Source organism: Natrix helvetica (assembly GCF_964273705.1).
Source record: "Natrix helvetica genome assembly, chromosome: 9".
NCBI classification, from domain to species: domain Eukaryota; kingdom Metazoa; phylum Chordata; class Lepidosauria; order Squamata; family Natricidae; genus Natrix; species Natrix helvetica.
In genome coordinates, this window is record NC_138560.1 from 15191725 (window position 1) to 15211640 (window position 19916).

The 19916-nt window shown below is 44.0% G+C and overlaps 1 protein-coding gene across 5 annotated transcripts in view; it reads right to left on the bottom strand.

The window, feature by feature from the left end:
- Positions 1 to 19916, bottom strand: part of RPS6KA1 (ribosomal protein S6 kinase A1) — a 127871-nt gene that overhangs the window by 34105 nt on the left and 73850 nt on the right. For 4 of the 5 annotated variants that reach the window (XM_081961921.1, XM_081961920.1, XM_081961918.1 and 1 more), the window contains 4 exons: positions 4720 to 4836; positions 4499 to 4580; positions 3812 to 3892; positions 1072 to 1151 (listed from right to left, as the gene is read on the bottom strand). In XM_081961921.1, coding sequence (XP_081818047.1) covers positions 1072 to 1151; positions 3812 to 3892; positions 4499 to 4580; positions 4720 to 4836 — 360 coding nt within the window. Of the gene's footprint in view, positions 1 to 1071; positions 1152 to 3811; positions 3893 to 4498; positions 4581 to 4719; positions 4837 to 15407; positions 15638 to 19916 lie in introns of those variants that run through there. The other variant, XM_081961919.1, reaches the window with a different exon arrangement.

Here is a 19916-nt window from a genome sequence, read left to right on the forward strand (position 1 = left end):
TCAGCATGATTAATTTGAGAACCCATCCCACCCTGTCAAAGATCATCTCTTTTCTGTCTATTTTGTTAAAGGCACTCGGTGTACTCCCTTGCCTCTACTTTGCAGGCAGGTCACAGAGAATGCATCAGTTTTAAAAGCATTGTTGGAAGTTGCTAAGCAGCAGGAAAGAAGGGGAAAATACGGTAAAGAGAGCAGAATCCTTATTAAAAGCTGTTCTGGTTCTGTTCTCTAATGCAAGTAATAATTAATAATAATAATTTATTAGATTTCTAGACCGTCCCCTCTCCCCGGAGTAGTCCCCAACTTATGACTACATTCTGGGTGCTCAGCAATCAGCCCCTATTTATGTCTGTTGTAGCAACCCACAATCATATGACTGTGATTCATGATCTTTTCGACATAACTCAGCGTTTACTTCTAGTGTCAGGCCACAACTACACCGTACCAAATCACAGGCTCGTTTCATGACCCATGGTACCAGGGTTCCAAGTAACACACCCGTAGTACACAGAACTCCTACGCAGGTAAATTCCTCAAAGAACAGTTTTATTTGGATATAACATATTGGCACAGGCGGGTGAAAGCTGATTCTGAATGTCCCCACAGTTTTCACCTAATTAAAAGTAAAAGTTTTCCTCCTTCAGTCGCATGGTCCCAATCAAGGTGTTGTCCAGTCGACTGACAACTTCACTCCTCCTCTCTCCGACCACCTGTGGGAATGTCCTTGGTTCCCAGGAGAAAGTACTTTGTTTTGGCTACAAAGCCCAGCTATCTCTATTCCCCCTTCCCTATCCCTTAGCTCCAGTGATAACACTGAAGCTTCAAAATGGCCTTGGTCAGGTCAGCTTCAGGGTTAACACATGGCGTCCGCTTAATGACTGTTGCTAAAAAGGCTGTAAAATGGGCTGCCTGGGGAATTATGGGAGCTGAAGTCTCCTTCCTCCTGCCAATCGAAACATTACTTTAGGTCAATGATGCCAGTATCCTTACAAAATGCCTATCCTGAAAATCCTACCCCCAATAAACAATGAACGTCCCATAATAAGCCATGTAGCGTGCAAAGACACTCACCTCTTTGGAAAGGCGCATGAAGAGGTCCCCCCCTCTGAGAAAGTCGAGGATGAGGTACACTTTCCCTTCGGTTTGGAAAGCTGAAATGCAAGGCAAAGAACAGAGATCAGCATTCCCTAAACAATTGGGGCAGCCTTCTGCAGTGGTAGCCTTGCATCATGGAAGCTGGGGAAGGCTGAATCTGCTAAACTTGAGGCATTCTTCCCCAAAACGCATGGCTTTCAGACCAGAGGTGGTATTCAGCCGGTTCTGACCGGTTTTGGTGAACCAGTAGTGGAATTTTTGAGTAGTTAGGAGAACAGGCAAATACCACCTCTGACTGGCCCCGCCCCCATCTATTCTCTGCCTCCCGAGTCCCAGCTGATCGGCTGGGTCTTCCTTTGTTGCCCTGCACAGGAGAACGGAGCTGGAAAGCAGGTTAGTGGGGTGGGGAGGGAATGGGGACTTTGCAGTATCCTTCCCCTGCCACGCCCACCAAGCCACACCCACAGAACTGGTAGTAAATTTTTTTGAATCCCACCACTGTTCCAGACATATAATCTTCAACTCCCCAAATTCTCAGAAATGGCTATGCTGACAGGGGCGCTCTAGGAACTGAGGTTCAAAGTGAAAATGCATATGCAACAACATCAGTGATGACATACAGAAAGTCCTCGACGTACGACCACAAATCGGAACCACTAACAATGCGGTTGTTAAATGGTGTTGTTCTGTTATGTTACTTCTTTTCTATTTACACTACTTTCATTTCTTCCTTTTTATTGTTCCAAGCCCGCCTAGAGTAGCCCCAGCTAGGTGGCAAAATATATTTAACAAATAAATAAAAATGAGTCATCCCATGACCACGCCTGATTTTATGACCGTTTTGCTGTGGTGGTTAAGCAAATCACATGATTGTTAAGTAAATAGGGCTTCCCCAGGCTTTGCTGATTGGAAGCCAGCTAGGAAACTTGCAAATGGCGATCACGTGACCCCCACACACCCCGGGGCGCTACGACGATTGTAAATACAAGTCGATTGCCAAACACCTGGACTGCAATCACATGACCACAGGGACGCTGCAACAAGTCGTAAGCGTGAGGACCATTCATAAGTCACTTTTTTTCAGCATTATTGTAATTTTGAACAGTTGCTAAATGAATGGTTGTTAAGACAAGGACTACCTGTACATCAGGGGTGGGATTCAGCCAGTTTGGACCGGTTCACGTAAACCAGTACTTCCGGTGATCAGTTGGCCCCGCCCACCTGCCCCTGCTCTATTCCATCCTATATTTGTTTGAAGCCCAGCTGATAGGCGCGACAGAGCAGATTGCAGCGTCTCAGCTGTTTTACTCACCGGGGCTACAGTAGAAGGTAAGTTTTAGAGCTGTTTTGAACTGAACTGCGCGTGCACAGAGTGAAGCAAACCAGTTGTTACACCAGTTGAATCCAGGGGCAGGTTCCTGACAGTTCTAACCTCTTCTATAGAAGAGGTTCCACAAATCTACAGAACCGTTTAGAACCGGTTCCAGCTCCCTCCCCCCCCCCGCCCGTCCACACATCATCAAGATGAAGAGCGAGAGGAGGAATTCTGGGAGTTGAAGTCCACAAGTCTTAAAGCTGTCAAGTTTGAACACCCCTGGGGTTTTTTTTTCTAAAGGGCTAGGGGTGCAAGGGTCTTGTAACTTGACAGCTTTAAGACTTGCACGCTTCAAATGCCAGAGTTTCTGAGCCAACATTTTGGTTGCTAAGCAAGAGCGTTGTTAAGTGAGTTTCACCACATTTTACAAGTTGGCCACGCCCACCCAGTCACATGGCTGGCAAGCCACTCCCACCCAGTCACATGGCCAGCAAGCCACTCCCACAAAGCAGGCCACACCTACAGAAGAGATTCTAAAAAATTTTGAAACCCACCACTGGTTGAATCCCACCACTGCTGTACATATAACGACATGCAAACATCATCATTAAAAATTTGTGGTGCCTTTGGCAAGAACTTTAGCGTTAATCTGGCAAGGCTATTCATGCTTGTGTCATTTGTTTCTCCTAATTCCACATCCAAAGATGCCTATGGGTGCAATTTCTTTTATACTTGTAATCAGCTTTTCGTAAGAATATGTTTGAAACATGTATTGCTTTGCATGGATAATTCCTAGTATATTAACTTAATGCTTTTAATTTTCTAAATTTTATTTCTAAAAATTGTATTAAAGCTCATGTGGACTTGCTTGAGCAGAAAAGCAGGGCACACCAATAGAAAACAACGCATACAATACAATACAATAATACAATAGTAGAGTTGGAAGGGACCTTGGAGGTCTTCTAGTCCAACCCCCTGCCTAGGCAGGAAACCCTATACCGTTTCAGACAAATAGCTATCCAACATCTTCTTAAAGACTTCCAGTGTTGGGGCATTCATACTGGAAATCAGAAGTCCCCAAAAGTTTTGGCAACTTTAGATTAATGGGCTTCAACTCCAGGAATTGCCTAGCAGCTGAGGAATTCTGGGAGTTGAAGTCCACAAGTCTTAAAGTTGCCATGGTTGGGGACCCCCGCTGTAAATAAATAAACACCTCAGAAAACCAGCTGCATCTATGCTCATGCTATTTGGGAACTTTAAATAATTACCTGCTCAGACTCTGCTCCGTCTCTGCTACTTGGTAGGGTAGAGACTCTGCTCTACTCTATCAAGTAGCCTACAAAAAAGTCACTTGCCTGTGATTTCCTCCCCAAATCAAGAAGACAAGAGCCTTGTACTCACCATAATGGAGTTTCACGATGAACGGGTGGTTTACTTCAACAAGAATATCTCTTTCCATTTTGGTTCTTACACGGTCACGCACTATCAACAGAGAAGAGCCCAAGTCAGGTGGAGTAGATCTAAAAAAGTGCACAGCACCAGCCCCAAGACCCATGTGCAACCCAAAGCTGGCAACTTGTGGGCCGTATCAATGAAGCATGGAGTCAATCATTGTTTAAAGGAATATTATCAAACAGAGGCTAGAAGCAGGGATCTCCAAACTTGGCAACTTTAAGACTTGTGGACTTCAACTCCCAGAATTCCCCAGCCAGCTCTGCTGGCTGGGGAATTCTTGGAGTTGAAGTCCACAAGTCTTAAAGTTGCCACGTTTGGAGACCCTTGGGTTAGAGGAAAGCCAAGTTAATGAATGTCCCGCATGTATTCTGCTGGCCAATAAATTTAGATTCATAAGCATATAATCTGTTTCTCTGAAAATAAAACCTCCCCAGATAATAAGCCCAATTGGGCTTTTGAGCACTTGCGCTAAAATAAACCCTCCCCAAAAAATATTGCAACACGGTAGCTGCCTCCTGCACCTCAAAAATGATAAGGTCTCCTCAAAAATAAAGCCAAGCACTTATTTTGGGGGTCAAAATAAAAAGAAGACCCTGTCGTATTTTCGGGAAAACACGAGTAGGACCACCTGACCTTTCAGAGTCGCCTTCTTGAGGACCTTCATGGCGTAGAGGTGGCTGTTGTCTGGTGGGGTGATTTTTCTGACAAGAAAGACCTGTGCAGAAAAGTTCTAGATGAGAAACAGCAACACATCTAGCAGAATTTTGAGGGGAAACAGAAACGGGAAGTAGTTTTGGAGCAATGTAATGCAAACGCACACCGTTTACATTAAACTATGAACTATATTGCCTCACCTTGCCAAAAGAGCCCTGTCCAAGAACTTTAAGGAGCTCAAACTGAGATGGGTCGGCCTTCTCGGAACCTTCTTTCACAAGATATGTGATCGTATATTCTTGGACAGAACCTTCATTCTGAATGGGAAGGAAGAAAAAGGAGAACAAAAACAGGGTAAGCAAGGAGCGGGTGCGCGCACACAAACACACACAGTTTTACTGCAAATGGAAAGATAACAAGCATCAAAAGATGCACATTGGCTCCAAGTTTACAAAAAGTATGCAAATTCTTATGACCCTGAAAATCAGGCATATGTTAGTAACCATACTTATCTTACAACACAATAGCAGAGTTGAAGGGACCTTGGAGGTCTTCTAGTCCAACCCCCCGCCCAGGCAGGAAACCCTATACGGTTCCAGACAAATGGCTATCCAACCTCTTATTAAAGACGGTGAATTGATTGAACTTGTGCATATGGAAACGCTTTGAGCATATAAGAAAAGAAGGCACGAATATTCAATGATAAATGAGAGACATGCCAAGGTCGAAGGAAAATACAAAGGCAGATAGAGGAGGGAGTCATCCATTTAGCCTACATTACCACGCGACCCCTTCTGCCCACGGGCAAACAGGAACACAAAGATTTTTTTTTGAAAGGAAGTCTTTTTGGCATTTGTTTAATTTCTTCCAGTTTAGGGACCAGGTGCACTTCATTTATGCAAAAGCAGGTCACAATAAGGTGCAATTAGAAGGAGAGATCAGGCAGGCTTGACTCGCCAAGCTGCAGTTTTAAAACAGGCTTAGGTAAATGCATCTGTTTCACAAACTCCCTAGAAAGGATTTCTATAAGGGTTAAGTGGGACAGACAGATTATTGGCACTATAGCTAGAAAGGGCAATTTGGGGAAGGTTTTGCTCATGATCCGCATCAGTAAAGTTGACCAAAGGCCTGCCTTAAACCAGGGGTCAGCAACCTGCAGCTCTGGAGCCGCATGTGGTTCTTTCATCCCTCTGCTGTGGCTCCCTGACGCCGATAGGCGCCACAATTTTGAGAGAAGCTTCCAATTTGGGACGAAGGGGGGAGCACAGCTTGCCAGGAAGAGACTCTATGGTAAGGGGCGGGTTTTCCGATCAGCTCCACAATTGATAGGGCTTTCGGTTAGGACAGGTAGAGGAAAAAGGATGCTGCGCTAGGAGGAGACTCTATGGTGGGGGGAACGGGACTTCTGGTTGGCTCCAGAATTGAACGGGGGGCTTCTGGTTAGGACCTTTGTGCCTCTTTGAGTGTTTAAAGTTGCCGACCCCTGCTTTAAACATACCACTGAAAAACTGTATGACCTGTGGAATGGCTCAGGGATTCTGGGAGTTGAAGTCCACAAGTCATACAAGTTGCCACGGTTGCCCATCCCTGCTCTTGGGGCTATCTTTGATTCAAGGTGATGAAGCTTAAGCCTTATAGGCTGACCTGGCAGATAGCTTCAGTTTCTGAAGAGTCCTGAGTAATTAGATGTCCAACTAAAATGTCCTATAATGCCTCGGATTAATGTCACATCTGTGGCAGTTTTAAAAAAAAAATCAGGTTGTGTCAGAAGGAGTCAATTTGTTGATTTCATTATGCGCCATGCAATTGGTATTGTCCCTTTCAATAACCTGACAGATTATCCTGGAGAAGTTCTACCTCCACCTGGTGGCTTTCAGGCCTTGTAACAGTGGAACAGTTGCTACAGTAATTTGAGTCCTCCCCACCCTTCTGGTGGTCTTTGTTTAGTTCCTTCCATCCCCCCGCCCCTGAAAAAAATCTTTCAATAATGTACTTTCAATAATGTAGGTCTTTCAATAATGTACATAAAATATGATGATTTGAAAATAGTAATTTATGCCTCAGGTGAAAACTATGGACTGCTTTGTTCTATGAGCCGTTTATTTATTTATTTTTCCTGGCTATCTGAAGCATTCTTGCGGTTCTTCTAAAACACCAAAGTTTAAAATACCGTCAATATTCTTCCTCTCCCGCTTGTTCAAAATCCAACTTTCACTTCCATTTGAATGTCACAACTCAAACTGATGCCACCATGATTATGATCTTTGACGGTATAGCTGCATCACAGCCTCTTCTTCTCCGAGGACTTCATTGTTACCCCGTCAAGGGCTAGAGTGGGTAAAGACAGGGGTGGGCTGCTATGGATTTGCCCAGGTTCGGGAGAACCTGTAGCTAACGCCTCCAAATCCCACCCCTGGCTGGCCTCACCCACCCTGAGGGGGGAAATGGGCCTTCCAGAAGTTCCCAAAGGCCAGAAATGGGCCTCTGGAGCCCGGGGAAGGCAGTTTTCGGCTCCCAGAGGCTCGAGGAAAGCCTCCAAAGCCTGGAGAAGGCAAAAACAACACATACACACACACACACGTGGTGCAGGAGGCCGGCTAGGCCACGCCCACCCAGCAACTGGGCAGAGAACCCGTTGCTAAAATTTTTGAAGCCCACCCCTGGGCAAAGCTTAAGAAACATGATTTTGATGAAAATACGGAACAGCCATTTTCTACTTTAAAAAAAAATAAATCCACAGCAACAAGATAACATTCAGAAGCAGGTCAAGCAGAGGTGTCCCTGATTTACTGAAGTATGAAAAAGGGAAGAAGGCACAGCATAATTAGACTTACAAGATTCTGCTATTACAGTAAATGCTAATAAAGATAATTTTAGTCTTCCTGTGGAGTTGATTTCCTGATCTGGTCTATTAGTGGGCGGACTTACAATCTGTGTCATATTTCTTGACTGCTGCTTCTTTACTGTCGATAAGTTGATCCTAAAAGACAGAAGTTATCTACCAGTCCAATATCTTTACTTTCGATGCTAAGGCTGATTGCTGCACCTGTTGATCAATTGGGGTTTCTATTATATTTAATTTCAGAAACTGAAGGCTTGATTTTTGGCTGCTCCAGTGGAAGCAGTTCAAACTAATGCCATCAAGGGCACAATTGAAAAAATAATAATAATCGCAAAATGATTCAGAGGGCAGATTGTGCAAGGCGCAGCAGAAACAGAAGATCATATACTCAGCTTGTGCAAGAAGATCACACAAACTGACTATGAACAACAAGCCAAAATGATTCATTGGAACATCTGTAAAACTTATCATGGGCCAGTTAATGAAAAAGTGGTAAGAACACAAGAGTTGAAAAAGTAGAAAATGAGTAGATTAAAACATTACGGGATTTGCAAATACAAACTGACAAAGACTTGGCTCATCTTAACTGATCGGTTGTGGTTGAGAAGAAGAAAGTGTGATAATTGATGTGCAACACCAGGAGATAGTAGAATAGAAGACAAAGAATTAGAGAAAATTATAACATATCAAGTTCTGAAAATTGAAAGATTATGGTATAAACCAACTGTGGTGCTCCCAGTGGTTACGGAGCATTGAGGGACCTACAAATATTGGACGGTATGTAGAAAATCTGCATATTGGCAAAATTTCCACGTCAGTTACTAAAAGCCACACCGCTTGAATCTGCATGTACAATATACCAATTCACTGTGAGCCCCTAGGTTCTTAGAAAGAGCTCCATGCAAATGAAAGGCAACACCAGCTAAAGAACTGGCAGCTGTATATAATAATATGTTTTACTATTTTTAAGCATTTTTACCAAATGCGATTGTGGGCAATGTTTACTGCTTTCATTGTATATGCACCTTGTACATGCATGGTAAGACTGCAAGCTGCTTAATGCTGTCTGATAACTGGAACAGCATACAAATGTAGAAAAAATAAATACAATACAATACAATAGCAGAGTTGGAAGGGACCTTGGAGGTCTTCTAGTCCAACCCCCTGCCTAGGCAGGAAACCCTATACCATTTCAGAGAAATAGCTATCCAACATCTTCTTAAAGACTTCCAGTGTTGGGGCATTCACAACTTCTGGAGGCAAGTTGCTCCACCGATTAATTGTTCTAACTGTCAGGAATTTTTTCCTCAGTTCTAAGTTGCTTCTCTCCTTGATTAGTTTTCACCCATTGCTTCTTGTTCTATCCTCAGGTGCCTTGGAAAATAGTTTGACTCCCTCTTCTTTGTGGCAACCCCTGAGATATTGGAACACTGTTATCATGTCTCCCCTAGTCCTTCTTTCTATTAAACTAGACATCCCCAGTTCCTGCAACCGTTCTTCATAGGTATTATAAAGTGGTATTAACCCTTCACGTGATCTAGATTCTATCCCTCTGTTGATGTAGCCTAGACCTGTGTTGGCTTTTTTGGCAGCTGCTGCACACTGCTGGCTCATATTTTAATGGTTGTCCACTAGGACTCCAAGATCCCTTTCAGAGTTATTACTGTTGAGCAAGGTACCATCTATACTGTACCTCTGCATTTTGTTTTTCTTGCCTAAATGTAGAACCTGACTCTTTTCACCATTGAATTTCATTTTATTAGATAGTGCCCAATGTTCAATGACATTGATGCATTCTTGCTTGGAGCGTTTTATCCATGAAAAGCCAGAAAGAAAATTTAGAAAGAAAGAAGCCTCGCCATCTGATGGAGACCTAGACAACCATGTTTTATGCCCTTCCAGTGGTTTTTTTTTTTTAACTTGGCTTGTATCCTAAAAGTTTGGGGGCGGGGAGGGAATCCCTTATCTTTTTTTTCTCTTTTTAAACCACATTTATGTTTATCCAGTGCAAGGTCTCTAAACTCTATGCTGGCTGGGGAATTCTGGGAGTTGAAGTCGACAAGTCTTAAAGTTGCCAAGTTTGGAGACCTATGATCCAATGAACAGTAATGGCCTTCTGTCTTTAATAACAACATTCCCAACCCTGGACCTCCTCTACAGAAGTGTGCATTTTGTATACATACAAACGTATCTTCATATCACCTCATGCATCTGGCAAACCAAGCAATATGTTTGATGTTGAGACTCTAGAAAGAGTGCAGAGGAGAACAACAAAGATGATTAGGGGACTGGAGGCCAAAACATAAGAAGAACAGTTGAAGGAACTGGGCATGACTGTTCAATGAAAAGAAGGACTAGGGGAGACATGATAGCAGTGTTCCAATATCTCAGGGGCTGCCACAAAGAAGAGGGAGTCAAGCTATTCTCCAAAGCACCAGAAGGCAGGACAAGGAGCAATGGATGGAAACTAATCAAGGAGAGAATGAACCTAGAACTAAGGAGAAATTTCCTGACAGCTACAACAATTAATCAGTGGAACAACTTGCCTCCAGAAGTTGTGAAGGCTCCAATACCGGACATTTTTAAGAAGATGTTGGATAACCATTTGTCTGAAGTGGTGTAGGGCTTCCTGCCTAAGCAGGGGGTTGGACTAGAAGACCTCCAAGGTCCCTTCCAACTCTGTTATTCTATGAATATACTGGCAACCCTACGAGTCTTGAAGCTCCAGTGCCCTGGTGCACACAGTCGACAAGTTGCCAGATCCACAGCTTGATAACTTGCAAGCATTTTGCTCTTTTCATCCATCCCTTATGTGTTTCCCACTTCCTAATTCCACACTCACAACATCACTCTTTTCTTTTGCCATCTTCTTCTCATCCCTTTGGGTGGGTGAATGTTTATGCCATCTAAATTACCCACTGTATCGCAAACATAAGCTCGAGTTTGTTGCAAAACACAGTTTCTGTGGCTGGCACAAACACCGCAGGCATCCTGCCAGCTTCCCCAAACCATCTGTTCAGCCTCCTGAGCTATTCAGTAGACCCCCCCCCCAACATACACACACACACACACGTCTCTTGGAAATCTTTGGCCCAGCAATCCTTCCTCTCTGCTTGGGGGAGATTGAGATGGTGCCATTGCTTGCAACTGGCACAAGCTGAAAATGCCTTGCCTAGGATCAAATTCCATTCAAAAACATGCTTCCTATTAGAATCCTTAGAAGGAGTAAGTAACCACAAGCTATACTCACAGATGGGGGAGAGGGAACTCAGCCAGTTCGGACCAGGTTGGGCGAACCGGATGCTAATTTTGTATCTGGTTCGCTGAACCGGTAGTTGGAAGGACTGGCTGGCCCTGCCCACCCTGCCCCCTTCCCTCCCAGGAGTCCTCACGCGGCCCGTTCATTATGCCAGGTAAGTGCAGGGCCCGCGCTGAGGCTCTGAGAGGATGAAAAATGGACCTCCCAGAAGTTCCAGAAATCCGGAAACGGGCCTCTGGAGCCTAGGAGAGGTCATTTTCGCCCTCCCGGAGGCTCAAGGAAAGCCTCTGGAGTCTGGGGAGCCTCAAGGAAAGTCTCTGGAGTCTGGGGAGGGTGAAAACTCCCGCCCCTGGTGCAGGAGGCCGAGTAGCCCCCCCCCCGTCCATACCCACCCAGCAACCAGGCAGAAAACCAGTTGCTAAATTTTTTCAATCCCGCCCCTGGGGGTGGGGGCAGTTTTGCTAATGACCAAAATGCTTGTGAACACTTTGCCAAATACCACTTATAAAAGTCATGGGCAGTGTGGAAACATTGGAGCAGGTCCAAGTAGACCCAGGTTCAATTCCAGCATTAGCCAAGGAAGCTGCCCAGGATTTGGGGCCAATTATGTTTTCTCAGCCAACCTGACTCATAGGATGATGGTTATGCAGAAAAACTGATGGATGGTTTGTTTGTTGCCTTGAGCTGCAGGAGAAAAGGCAGGGTATAGATCTAACTATGATTACTATAATAAAAAAGGGGGTTGCTACTTAGCTGAAACACCTCTTCTCATAGTGGGGGAGGAGTATCCAAGATGGGTTGAGCTTGTCCTCTCATTGATTGGACTGAGTCAGATAAGCTCTTTTAGCCACGCCTTGGTCACCAGGCTCCACCCAGTTATTGGCGAAGAACTCTTATCCAACTCGCTGCGTCATCCACTCTAGACTTTATTTTAGTTTCAAACCTTTATTTATTACTTCAACAGAACAGTTCAACAAACAACCTAACAATTTCGCAACATGCCCATATGAGGGAGGGGCTGGATACTCCTCCCCCACTATGAGAAGAGGCGTATAAGGTAAGTACCAACGCCCTTCCTCCATAGTGAGGGGAGGAGTATCCAGGATGGGACGTACCAAAGCCTACATGTCCCTAGGGAGGGTTACACATTTGAGTATATGCCCAAACTTATGCCTGGTGAGACCTCTCCCCCGCCCTGTGAACAGCCTGCAATACCCTACAATATCCGAATGATACTTCCGCAGAAGCAAAGGAGTCCAACTTGTAATTCTTCACGAATGGTGAGGGGGAAGACCCCGTGGCTGCCCTACAGATCTGAGATAGTGAGGCCTGCATGGCCAGGGCCGCCGAAGTGGCCGCGCTTCGTGTAGAATGCGCTGTGATAGAGCTCGGCATTTGCAGCCCCCGTGCCTGATAGGCAGAAGCAATACAGGTTCTTAACCACCTGCCTATCGTTGTTCCCCAGGGACCCCGGCTGGAAGAAAACAAATATGGCTTCCGACTTCTTGTTCTTCTGAGGTAAATCCTCAGAGCCCTCCTCACGTCCAAGGTGTGCCACTTCCTCTCTAATGGGTGAAAAGGGTCCAGGCAGAAATTGGGCAATATCAGCTCCTGCGAGCGATGGAAGCAAGAACACACCTTGGGTATGAAGGAGGGGGTCCAACCTTAGCACTACCCTGTCCTGGTGGAACACGCGGAGATCTTCCCTGGTAGACAGAGCCTGCAGTTCGGATATCCTCCGAACGAGAATGAGAGATTTGGAAAGGCCATTGGAGGTGCCTTCTGTTCCAGGCAGAAATCTGAATTGAGGCATTCCTAAGAAATACTGTATCTTTAGAAATCTCACAGGTAGGACGTGAGATTAAGAAATCATTCCCAAAGTGATATACTGCCTGTAATCATGCCAACATCTAACTATCATGACTAATCAGCTGCTTATGGATTATTACCCAGACACCAAATGAGAGCAGTGTCTCAGGGGCTGCCACAAAGAAGAGGGAGTCAAGCTATTCTCCAAAGCACCTGAGGGTAGGACAAGGAGCAATGGGGTAGAAACTAATCAAGGAGAGAAGCAACTTAGAACTAAGGAGAAAATTCCTGACAGAACAATTGATCAGTGGAACAACTTGCCTCCAGAAGTTGTGAATTCTCCAACACCGGAAGTTTTTAAGAAGATGTTGGATAACCAAATCATTGTTTATTTTACTTTCTTGAGCAAGCTAGAGTCAATCTTGAAGTTGATCAAGGCTTTTTTGACCAATTCCTGGTATGATTCCCTTCATATTTTTGCCACTTTTATTTTATCTCCCTCTGAATTGATTAGAAGCTTAGACAAAGAGCACAAAGACAAGCCAGGGAACAAACCAGAAAACTAAATCATGAATGACATCACTACTCCACTACATCATTACTCCTATTGGTAAGTCAATGACAACACATGATACCAAACTGTGGTTAGCTGTCATGAAAATAAACCATAATATAATCATTGATTTTCTTCTCACATTACACTAAGCCAAAACCAAACTATATAATTTAATCTATACTTACTATCAAGTCATAACCCTATGTAGGAAAGTATTAACTAGAATACTCTCTAACCTGAGCATCTTCCAGAGATGTAAACTACAATGCTCAGAATCCTAAGCGCTGGCTAGACTTCGTTGAAGGACTCTTGCGGCTGAAGTCCACACAACTAGAGTGTTTCCAGACTGGGGCAGAGGAATTCTAGATTTTGGCAGAAAATAACTCTTTCCCAACCTTTGTCTGAGGTCACTGCGGACAGTAAATGTTGACTGCATTTCTGCAGAAATGTCCCTGGAAAAAAGCTTCCTTGTGCAAGCTACTGTGATAATTTCCAGAAGTAGGATGTGTGTAAGCCATCCCAGGAGTTCATCCAGGTCAAGATGAACTGGCTGGGGAGTTCTGGGAGCTAAAGTCCACAAGTCTTAAGAGTCGCCAAGGTTGGAGTTGGATCTACAGGCTTCCATCTTCCCAAGCTAACATCTCCTGTTAGACTATAACTCTCAGCATTTGTCCAACCACCATGGACTAACTTGGGAATGAAGACAGTTGCCATCAGATGTATCCAGATGGCAGCAGGATGAAGCAGTCTCTCATCCGTATTCAACCCAGAAAATTTTGCAGCCTCACTTTCCCACTTCAGCAGGCACAGCATCTTCAATCAAGTAGCCTTACTCTATTCTTGTGGACGTTCAAGCTTCTTTCATTCCCCTCCTTCAATCACTTTTGTTTGTCTCACAAGGTTGGACAGTTTCAAGGTTTCCATGCCTCCTCTATTAAACAAGAACTGAGCCTTACGAAACCAGCCAGCAGATGTTTTTTTGGTTGGATGCCATTCTGGTAAAGTTGTATTATTCTTAACATGACTAATTTCCAGATATCTAAGTTTAACATAGCTGAGAGACAAATTATGTTTACTGAAAGTGCTCTGACCCAATCCAACAAAACTTTATTAAAACAATAAAGGGAAAGGCTAGATAAGGTTCAACAGCATCCAAGGGAGGTAGGATTTGCCCTCTTGTCTCTCCTTAACTATTCCAGACTGATTCCCCACTTGACCCCCTCCTCCTGACTGGGACAGTGTCTCTCCGACACAATCATGATCCATCCAGCCCAGTTGTTCACCTAGGACAGTGATGGCGAACCTATGGCACGCGTGCCACAAGTGGCACGCGGAGCCATTTGTCAGGGCACGCGAGGCGCTGCCCTGTCAGCTGGTCAGCGCGCATGTGCGCGCTGGCCAGCTGAGTTCACCTTTTTAAAAGCTATTTTTCGCCTTCCCCAGGCTCCAGAGGCTTTATAGGAGCCTGGGGAGGGCGAAAAGAGCCCCCCCCGCCCCCCGCGGAGGCTTCAGGAACCGTCCCTGAAGCCTTCGGAACACTTAAAACCACCCTCCGAGCAAACCGGAAGTGACTTCCGGGTTGCTCAGAGGGTGGTTTTAAGCGTTCCGAAGGCTTCAGGGAAGCCTAGGACGGTCCCTGAAGCCTTCGGAACGCTTAAAACGACCCTCCGAGCAAACCGTTCCGGTTTGCTCGGAGGGTCGTTTTAAGCGCTCCGAAGGCTTCAGGGAAGCCTCGGACGGTCCCTGATGCCTTCGGAATGCTTAAAACGACCCTCTGAGCAACCCGGAAGTCACTTCCGGTTTACTCGGAGGGTGGTTTTAAGCGTTCCGAAGGCTTCAGGGACAGTCCCTGAAGCCTCCGGGGTGGCGAGGGAGGCTCTTTTCGCCCTCTCCAGGCTCCTATAAAGCCGCTGGAGCCTGGGGAGGGCGAAAAAAAACATGTAAAAAAGGGGGGGGTCGCGTGTTGTGCACGCATGCGCACTGGGGGGGTCATGCGTTGCATTATGGGTGCGGCACGCCCGCACACGACCCCCCTGCGCTCCCCCCAGTTGTGGCACGCGAGCCAAAAAAGGTTCGCCATCACTGACCTAGGATGAAACTTTTGGCTATGTTCCTTACCACTACTACAGCTTTTTCCCAGCCTGGCATCCTTTTATTGCACTAGTGGAAAAGTCCCATAATTTCAACCCACTTTAGCTAAAGGGCAGCAATTGTAAAAGCTATGGATCAAGATACCCAGAGCATGCCGGCCTGGAGAAAGCTGAAATAAAGACCCTCCTAGGCAGCTGAGAGAACTACCCAAAAGAAGAATTTTTCCAAGCCACCTCACCATTCATCATCCCTGAAGCTGCCTCGTTGCCCCAACTCATGAACAAACAAGCAGACATACGTAACCAGAGAGGATCTGGCCTGCTCTACTAACCGGGTTATTGACACTGCTAGCAGAAATCAAGGGCAGGTTGCAGGCTTCGGCACGCCGTTTCCCCAGAGTCAACTGCGTTAGAAAGGCAAACAGGCAAGGAAGCTTGAGCTGCTTAGCCATTTCCACTGTCCCCATCCTGGTCAAAACAGCCCATCTCCAGCTGCAAGATCCCTACAGGAACATGGTTGAAGGCTACAGGCACACCATCCGATCAGGCGCACTTGATTTCACAGAGGACCCGCTCCCACCATAAAAGCAAACCCACCGGAAGTGCAGAAGCTGCTTAGCTCGAAATGCAAAGGAGGTTAAAACGGGGCTTCCTGCCTCCACTTCTTCTGTACCACGGGTTGTGGTATGTAAACTTCAAACACGTCAACTCTCTCACGTCACGGCTTTATTTTTTATTTAAGACCAAGCTTCTACCCATAACTTCAGCGATTTTGCTCTCTGAAAGAGTTAATTTCCTCTCTAATAACAGCAAGATTTAGTCATTCATTTCAGGGTTATGCGATGGGGTAAGCTTTGGCAATGGTTTAATCTCTGAGCTTGCCATTTAGCTCTCGAACGTTTTGTTACTAGGCTAGGTAACATTATCAGTGTGATTTTGGTCAAAGTGTCTTGCTCTACTCCTCCTTAGCTTATGTACCGTATTTTTTGGAGTATAAGACGCACCGGATTATAAACTGTTCCAAGATTTTGAAGAGGCAAATTAAAAAAAAAGTTTTTGCATTCTGCAGACCTCCCCAAAATGGCCCATTTTTCACGAAAACGGGCCCATTTCGTTTTTTAAAAAAGGGCATGCATAGCCTTTCGGGGGCTTGCAGAGTGCTCCTGGGGGCTGGGGAGGCAAATTGAGCAAAACATGGCCTGTTTTTCATTCATTTCTGCCCTCTCCAGCCCCCAGGAGCACTCTGCAAGCCTCCTAAAGGCTCTGCATGGCCATTTTGGTGAAGGGGGCAGGGTTTCGGGAGGCAAAAAATGCTGTATTCAGTATATAAGATGCACGCTGATTTTCAGCCTCTTTTGAGGGAAAGAGGTTATGTCTTATACTCCGAAAAATACGGTATGTCTTGTGTGCCAGTGTGGTTAGTTGGTCACGTGACTTGCTGTTCATTTGATGCTATATTTAAATTTTGAGAAGTTGTTGATTGGCCATTCGAATGGCCTGATGTCTTACATGTTCGTATGCTGGATCTAAGTCAATATGCTTGTTAATTTTACTCTGCAACCCAACAAGACAGACACAGACTTCAACGGATAATTAGAATTTCAGAAAAAAAACAATTGCTACCAACCTGCCTTCCATTGAGGATTTGTATACTGCACGAGTCAAAAAGAGGGCTGTAAAAATATTTATAGACCCCTCACATCGTAGAAATTAATTGTTTCAACTTCTGCCCTCAAAACAATGCTATAGGGCACTGCACACCAGAACAACTAGACACAAGGACAGTTTTTTCCCAAATGCCATCACTTTGCTAAACAACTAATTCCAACAACACTGTCAAAATATTACTAAAATTGTATTACTATTATTCTTCTCATTCTTCCTAGTCCCTATCTCTTCCCACTTATGACTATAACCATGTTGCTTGTATCTTTATAATTTATATTGTTTTATTTGTTTCCCAGTAAGATTTGATTGCTTATTAGTAACCTATGACTAACACTAAGTGTTGTATCTTATGATTCTTGATGAATGTATTCTATTCTATTTTTCTTTATGTACACTGAGGGCATCTGCACCAAAGACAAATTCCTTGTGTGTCCAATCACACTTGGCCAATAAAGAATTCTATTCTAGTCTATTCTATTCTATTCTTCTTTATGCACACTGAGAGCATATGCACCAAAGACAAATTCCTTGTGTGTCCAATCACACTTGGCCAATAAAGAATTCTATTCAATTCTAATTGGGATGCTAAATGGGATGAACTGTTACGATGGAATGAGAAGTCAACTCGCCTACTCTAGCTCCATGTTTATTGGGTTTCTTCTCTTTTAAATACCAAAGCATGAGAAGTTGACATGCAGCAAAGCAACATGACAAGCAACCCCTGGGTGTCCACAAGCATCCTGTATGTGCTTACATGACTGCATGAGATTGTTCCAATGACACTTGACATTAGAACAGGCAATTTCTGGTTGACACCATTTTTCCTTTTTTTATTTTATTTAAAGCATGTAAGTGGTACTGAAAGCTCTCTGAGGGCCCCAATTGTTGTTCTCAAGAATTCTTCTTCCCTTCCCCTGCGGCCCCAGAAACATCTTGTAGAAATAAAAATAATACAGATAGGGAACCATGGCAGCATAGGCAAAACACGGGCAGAGCATTTAACTTCTTGAGAACTCCAGTTTCCCCTTTGCCCTTCTTTTAAAAGAAGTCTTTTTCTGTTTGCCGATTGAGAAACTAAGCTTAGAATAATGTGGGCAAGATCTGGAGTTCTTCCAGAACTAAGGTAAGCTGCCCCTGACTGCTTCTGTGTGTCTTTTCAGCCTTTATCCTGATTTTTGAAGGAAAGAAGAAAAAAATGGAAGGAGGAGTGAGTGGGCAGGAGATGGACACAAAAGGAGGAAGAGCCACAGATGGCCATCGGGCTCAGAGCTCAGACAGCACCAAGGACCCCTCAGTTCAACCCTGAACTACAAATATTCTCTTCTATGGGTACCATAAAATTCTGTTGTGTAGTAGGGTCATTGGATGCTCCCAAAAACATCTCAGAAACCAGAAATACAACATTATAACTTCTTGGAACACCTAGATCAGTATATAGCAAATATGGCAGGGGAATGGAGGCAAAGAACAGCTCTGGATATCTTAGAACAGTGATGGCAAAAATATCGTAAAATTGGGCAAGATTCACTTCGCCTTGCTTAGCAATGGAAATTCTAATCTCACTTGTGATCCTAATTCAAGGACTATCTGTAAACCCGTGAAGACCTTGTTCTTCCCCCAGGCTGATGATGATGATGATGATGATGATGATGATGATGATGATGATTATATACTTATTCATTAAACATGAAACTCAGCCAACTGGACATTCAAAAATGCATTACAAATACCATTGACTGGTGTTAATGGTTGACACAGGTTGCTGCCAGCGTCCTAGGTATCAACCAAGGACCTACTTAAAATATAAGATGTTCTGAGTAGCGCAGTTTTTTGCAGTTCCCTCCATGTTGTTGCAGGAAGCTGCAATTTGTTGATGTATCTTGTAAAATTCTTGAACATGGTGCCAAGTGCCCCGATGACAATGGGTATCACTGTTGCATACTTCATCCATAGCTGTGTCTTTTCGATGGCCAGGTTGCGATATTTCATTATTTTTTCTAGTTCTTTTTCTTCGACTCTGGCATCTCCAGGAACAGTAATATCAATAAACTGTACATTTTGGCCCTTTACAACTGTGATATCTGGTGTGTTGTGCTCCAAATGACGATCCGTTTGTATTCGAAAGACCCACAAGATCTTCACCTTCTCATTTTCGATAACATTTTCCACTTTATGTTCCCATGACTTTCTGGATACAGGTAAATCATATTTTTACATAATGACCAGCTGATTAATTTAGCAACATGTCTAGCTTTGTAATCAGTTTGTGCGATTTTGCTGCATTCACATATTAAATGTGAAACAGTTTTGACTTTGTTATTGCAAAGTCGGCAGTTTGGGTTGTCAGTGGATTTTTGTATCTTCGCTTTCATGGCCTTAGTTTGTAGTGCTTGTTCTTGAGCAGCCAGTATTAAACCTTCCATTTCTTTCTTGATAGTTCCCATCTTAAGCCATGTCCATATTGTTGTTGTTACTATTATTATCATTACTGATGATGATGTTTAGTTGACTGACTTTCATGTTTAATGAATAAAGTATAAAATAATAATAATAATAATAATAATAATAATAATAATAATAATAATAATAATAATAATAATAATAATAATAATAACCTGGCCATCAAAACTACACAGCTATGGATGAAACATATAACAGTGATACCCATTGTCATTGGGGCACTTGGTACCATGTCCAAGAATTTTACAAAACACATCAAGAAATTGCAGCTTCCTGCAATAACACCAGTAGAACTGCAGAAAACTGCGCTACTCAGAATATCATATATTTTAAGAAGATACTTGGTTGATACCTAGGACGCTGGCAGCAATCTGTTCCAATCGTCACTACCAGTCATTGATATTTGTGACACATTTTTAAGTGTTCATTGACTGAGTTTCATGTTTAATGAATAAAAGAGACAATAACAACAACAACAACCCCCTGCTCAGGCAGGAAACCCTATACCATTTCAGGCAAATGGTTATCCAGCATCTTCTTAAAAATTTCCAGTGTTGGAGAATTCACAACCTCTGGAGGCAAGTTGTTCCACTGATTAATTGTTCAGGAAATTTCTTCTTAGTTCTAGGTTGCTTCTCTCCTTGATTAGTTTCCACCCATTACTTCTTGTCCTGCCCTCAGGTGCTTTGGAGAATAGCTTGACTTCCTCTTCT